The sequence below is a fragment of the Nannospalax galili genome, unplaced genomic scaffold (genome assembly GCF_000622305.1).
Source record: "Nannospalax galili isolate Female #2095 unplaced genomic scaffold, S.galili_v1.0 scaffold332, whole genome shotgun sequence".
Taxonomy (NCBI): Eukaryota; Metazoa; Chordata; class Mammalia; order Rodentia; family Spalacidae; genus Nannospalax; species Nannospalax galili.
The window spans coordinates 544,162-550,374 of record NW_008333794.1 but is presented as its reverse complement, the minus strand read 5'-3'; the positions used below and the strand labels follow the sequence as shown (position 1 = coordinate 550,374).

General features: G+C 46.5%; 1 protein-coding gene across 3 annotated transcripts in view; it reads right to left on the bottom strand.

Annotated features, from left to right (window-relative positions):
- Positions 1-6,213, bottom strand: part of Copg1 (coatomer protein complex subunit gamma 1) — a 32,659-nt gene that overhangs the window by 12,743 nt on the left and 13,703 nt on the right. For all 3 annotated transcript variants that reach the window (XM_008828545.3, XM_029561323.1, XM_029561322.1), the window contains exons 13-14: positions 3,444-3,539; positions 1,100-1,343 (exon numbers count right to left, since the gene is read on the bottom strand). In XM_008828545.3, coding sequence (XP_008826767.1) covers positions 1,100-1,343; positions 3,444-3,539 — 340 coding nt within the window. The remainder of the gene's footprint in view (positions 1-1,099; positions 1,344-3,443; positions 3,540-6,213) is intronic.

Here is a 6,213-nt window from a genome sequence, read left to right as displayed (position 1 = left end):
TTATTTTGATATATCACAGTGAAAGATTTATCGTCCTCTTTTTTTTTTTTTTTTTTTTTAAAAAAAAAAAAAAAAAAAAAAAAAAAAAAAAATCATGAGTCATGAGCTGGGTGTGGTGGTGCATGCCTTTAATTCCAACACTGAGGAGGCAGAAGCAGGTGGATCTCTATGAGATCAAGGCCAGGCTGGTCTACACAGTGACCTCCAGGCCAGCTAGGGCTACAGGGTGACCCTGTCTCAAACTCTTCCCCATGAAAAAAACAAGTTACGGGGCTAGAGAGATGGGCAGTGGTTAAGAGGACTGGCTGCTCTTACAGAGAACCTGGCTTCAGTTCCCAGCATCCACAAGGTAGTTAACAACCATCTGTAACTCCGGTTCCAGGGCATCTGAGGCCCTCTTCTGGCCTCCATGGCCATTGCATGAACACGGTGCACTTACATATGTGGGCAAAACGCACATAAATATAAAATAAAAATAAATTTAAAAATAGAAAATAAGAAAAAAATAAAGCTCTACGCGGTCACCCATTCAGATGACATCTAACGTCCTTCCTACAGCATAAAAAACAGCTCACAGCTGAGTGTGGTGGCACACATTTTTTAAAAATATTTTATTATTTTTATTTTATGTGTATAAGTGTATGGCCTGCATGTATGTGAGGGCACCCATGTTGTGCAGTGCCGCGGAAGTCAGAAGAGGGCTTCGGATTCCCCTAGAACTGGAGTTAAGGACAGTTCATAGCTGCCATGTGGGTGCTGGGAATCGAACCCAGGTCCTCTGCAAGAGCAGTCAGTGCTCTTAACCACTGAGCCATCTCTCCATCCCCAGCACATACTTTTATTAGTCCCAGTACTCAGGAGGCAGAGGCAGGAGGATCTCTGTGAGATCAAGTTCAGCCCGATCTACAAAGCAAGTTCCAGGCCAGCTGTGGCTATAGGGAGACCCTGTCTGCAAAACAAAACAAGACAAAACAAAACAAAAACAGCTCCCAAGACAATGTCCCCAGTGTGTATGCCTCCCTTAGGGGCTCAGGTTTCTTTGAGGGCAAATTCACTACAAAAGAAGCTAAGAGCCCAGGATCACTCCAGCTCAGACTACCTGCTCGAACCTCTTCATGCTCCAGGACCACACGGTTGTAGATGAAGCGGATGTACTTGGAAGGGTTGTTGGTCTTGGGCCCCTCCTGGCCCAACAGATGCAGGATTCGGGTAGCCAGGACTGTGAATTCACAGTCCTCGATGAATTCACACAGGTGTGACAGCCCTGCCTCCTTGCTTTCCGAGTTCTCCTCAATGATGCTGATGATACAGTCCACAATGGCGCGCTTATACTCAAAGCCGCCCTGCAGAGAGAAAGGTCCAGCTGAGCAAAAACCCCACTCCCTCGGAGACAAGCCAGAGCCTACGCCAAGCCCAGACACTGTTCCACACACAGCCTAGGGGCAAGAGCCTAGGTTTCTAGTTCTAACAGGAGAAAGTTTAACGGAAACATTTTAGATCCTACTTTTCTCACTGAGTATAACATACACTACATCAATAAACTGTCATGTACTCCTTAAACTCACTGAGAAGCTGGCTCTGGAGGCAGGGTTGCCTTCCCTAGCTTCAGACCCAACCATGCTTATCTTAAAGTGTCCCTCAGGAGCCCTTGTCCAGGGATGAGCAGGCCTCTGGCCCCATGAAAGGGGAAAGGAGAACAGCAAAACAGCTCAAGAGTGAAAACAGCATGCATGCCCTTAAGAACAGAAGGAGAATAAACCATGAAAACACTGTGGCCTTGAAAATAGCTGGGAGGGAAGTCATTCCCAGGCACCTTTCCAAAGCTAAAGACTCAGCTACTGTTTACACCATGAATTCTCACCCAGCAGGAGACAGTCTGCCTGGAACCCTATCTGTCAGGGGGGGCCTCGGATGACTACTTTTTTCCAGTAATTCCATTTCTGGGTATTACCAACAAACTGCTCTGTATACATGCTCTAAGCAGCACCAGTCACAAAAGCTAAAACACAGAAGCAACCTAAGTGTTCATGGATGGATGGATGGATAACAAAATGCAGTCTGTACCTTAAAGGAATTCTGCTCAACCTTGAAAAAGAAGAAAATGCTGATACATGCTACATACAACACAGATGAACCCTGAGGATATTATAAGTGAAATAAGGAATGCAGAAAAAGGTAAACATTGCATGAGTCCCCTCAGATAAGATGCCTAGAGCAGTCAAATTCAGAGAGACAGAGAACTGTGGGTGCCAGAAGCTAGAGGCAGCAGATGGGGAGCTAGTGTTTAATAAGTACAGAGTCTTAGTTAAATATGAAAAAGTTATGAGATGAGCCAGGCATGACGGCATGCCTGTACTTCTAGCACTGGGAAGGCTGAAGCAGGGATTGTGGGTTTGTGGCTAGGCCATGCTAACGTAATACAAAACACAAAAAGGAAAAAAAAAAGTTACGAGATGGAAGGTGGTGATGGTTGTACAATAATGTGAATTTCTAACATTACTAAACTATACACTTAAAATACCAGAGTGGTATGCACCTATAATCAAGCATGAGGGAAGCTGAGACAGCAGGATCATGAATTTGGGGCCACCCTAGGCTACAAAATGAGATTCAGATCAGCCTTGGCTACATATGACCCTGTTTAGAAAGAAAGAAAAAAAAAAGGAGTGGGGGTGGGGTGGGGTAGACGCAGAGCAGTGGCGTTCCTCCAGTGGATGTGAGTTTGGTTTCCACTTCTCCTACCATATGAGTTTCAAAGATTAAATGCTCATCTTCAGGCTTGGAAGCAAGTGCTTTTACCTGCTGAGCCATCTTGCTGGCTCCTCACTTTACTTTTATGGGACTCAGCCATTACTGCACCTCCCCACTTATTCTGAAGAACAAACAAAATGCTACTTGAGCCCAGGAGTGGTGCATGCCTATAATCCAACACGGGTACTTAGAACTGAATTCTGGTCCTCTGGAAGGGCAACCAGTGATCTTAACCGCTGAGCCATTCTCCAGCCCCACACACTTGTTTTTGATTCTGTGAAATTGGCTGGTTTGTTGACACAAACATCACTAATTTGTGTCAGGTATAAAATTAGAACCAATGTCAGTCATGTTATTAGCACCAACTTGAGAAGAAACTTCCTCAAGAGCTCCTGAATGGCCTGGAAGCCTTTTGCACTAAACTCAGCAATACTGCACAGGCCCTTGTTCTGCATAAGCATTGCCATAGGGCACCTGCTAGCTTTGGTGCCATGCTGGTGAGTCACACAGTTTTACTGCAATTATGGAGCTGGTGAGGTTGCATCATCTGTTTACAGAAAGTTAAAGGGCTCCAGGCACCAGGAATTAGCTTTTAATGGTAATCTGAATATAATACCAAGAGGTAAGTCTTGGCAGCCAGGCCACTTCCTGCACCAGGAGAGCTGGCAGGATCCTAGTGGGTCCACTCTTACCTCTTCCCTTAGCATGGTAAACAAGAAGTTCATGAGCACGGCATGTTTTCGAGGATACTTCTGGCACAGAGCACTGATGGCCTGGACAACCACCACCTGTGTCAAAGAGACAGGAGTAAGTAGTAGGCCCTGCAGTCCTGGTGACTTGCTGACTAAATACCACCAAGTCCCTCTTTAGGCAAGACCAGGCCTTAGGCCCAACACATGAGTAAGGAGACGGCAGGAACATCACTCCATGCTGGGGCACACAGTGCCTGAGCCTACCCAGAGCAGGTAGCACATAACAGTCCCATGAACACAAGTCAGAGTCTAGGTCCCCAATCCCTGCATGGCCTGCTTCCCTCCTGCCCCAGATTTCCACCCATCACCTGTTTGACTCCTCTTATTATGCCTGTGTCTCTGCCACTCCATTCTGTTCTCTTTTCTCAGTCTCCTTTCCTTACTTCCTCCCTTGGCTTTACCCTCCTCTTTTCTTTCTTTCTTTCTTTCTTTCTTTCTTTCTTTCTTTCTTTCTTTCTTTCTTTCTTTCTTTCTTTCTTTCCTTCTTTCCTTCCTTCCTTCCTTCCTTCCTTCCTTCCTTCCTTCCTTCCTTCCTTCCTTTCTTTCTTTTTTTTTTGCCTTTTTGAGACAGGGTCTCCCTGTAGCCCCAGCTGTCCTGAAACTCAGTATGTAGACCAGGCTGGCCTCGAACCCAGAGGTCCACCTGTCTCTACCTCCCAAGTGCTGGGATTAAAGGTGTGTGCCACCATACCTAGCTACCCTCCTCTTTTCATTTTTTCAACCAGCTTGGGTCCTCACAGGGCTCTTATGCCATACCCATCCCTCTTGCCTGCTCATGGACCAGGTCATCTCCTGAGATACAGCCTCCTCACACTCATTGTGTACTGCTCCAGAAAGGCTGTTCTTGTGGGCGAACCTTACCACGTTATCAGTCTGTAAGCTTTCCTGTATCTCACAGGCAGAGTAGATCTCTGTCCATTTTGCATAATCCACACTCTGGAATTCACCCTGCTACCTCAAAACTGTTCCTCCACACGTACGTAGCCTGATTACTGAACTACTCTGATTAAAGCTCTCCAGTGACACACTACATGGCACCATTTATGTAACAATGAAATAACATAACTATGGGAAATGAGAACAGATTAGTGACTGCCAAGTTAGGGATGAAGAGATGGGACTGGGTTAACACATGTGCCTTGTAGGAACGGTAAGTCTTGATTATTGAGGCCGTTTTGAAAGGCATTACCCATGTGCCCACACATGAGTGCTCACAGCTGATGAAATCCGAATAAGCTCTGGACTGTACACATGCTAGTTTCTTCACTGACACTATATTGTGGCTATGTGGGTTGTGGGTAATAGAGCTGAGAGGCCTGGGTGCTCAGGACTGTTGGGTTTATTTTTTTTTGCAACCTCCTATAAATTATTTCAAAATGAAAGTTAAAAAAGTAGCTCTCTCCTACCCGCAGGCCTCTCTTCAGGGTAAGTCCATTGCGCCCTCCGTGCCTTGACTCCCCCAGCCTCATTCACCCTCCCGTCTCCACTGCCGTTCTCTCCTCCGAGTTTGGGCCCTGCCCCATTCTTGTCTTGGGGCCCCAGAAACCTGGGGAACCAATACTGCTCCCTGATCCTTTTCATCCAGACCAGTGGAGTGCCTTCTCTGGGCCCCAGGAGCACTGCTTCTGGGACTAGCTCCACCCTCACCAACCTGTGCTTCCCTGGGTCTGCACCACCCGCCAGCCTCTTTCTGGGACACTGGAACTGACCTTTCCTCTTCCTGATCCTTTGCATCCAGACCAACCCAACTCCTCAGTGCAGTCCCCAGGAGGTCTTGGGGCCTCTTCCCACTCCATCTGCCTTTGCATCGCTTGATGGCACGGCCACCAGCTGCCCTAGACCAGCATCTTTCCTGGGCTAGGCTCCCAGGCCAGTCCAACCCCCATAATTCCTGAGGCCAAAATTTGACCTTTCCTCTTCCTGATCCTTTGCATCCAGACCAACCCAACTCCTCAGTGCAGTCCCCAGGAGGTCTTGGGGCCTCTTCCCACTCCATCTGCCTTTGCATCGCTTGATGGCACGGCCACCAGCTGCCCTAGACCAGCATCTTTCCTGGGCTAGGCTCCCAGGCCAGTCCAACCCCCATAATTCCTGAGGCCAAAATTGTTCCTGGAGGGATCCATACCTTAGGAGAAAGCCTGAAAACATCTGACCCTCATCTGAATTGGGCCTCTGTGGGAACTCCTGAAGACAAAAGCAATCCGGCCACTCCAATATAAAATCAAAAGAGAGCTTACATGAACCAGCTTTTCATGCCCAAAAAGTAAACCACAAAGACACATAAAGTTCACAAAAAGCAGCAGACCTAAACTTGAAGGCCTGAGTCTCACACAAGAATCAGAAACTACAAAAGAAATTCACATGTCAAAATCACAGAGAACAAATAATAACATGAAAAACCAAAATAACATATCCCCACCAAATACCAGGAATCCTCCAGAGGAGCACAATGAGAACCCCCTAGAGACAATGCAGGACATGGAACTCAAAAGAGCAATGATGAATATGATAAAAGAATTCAATGAATTTTAAGAACACACAAAAAAGGTAATCATAGAGCTGAAGGAAGATAGGGATACACATTGGAATGAATTCAGAAAAGAGCTAGAAATATTGAAGAATACTCTGGCTGAAATAAAGAATGAAGTGAAACACTCCATAAGCCAATTAGAAACGACAGGAGAAAGCCTCACCAATAGGATGAATGAAA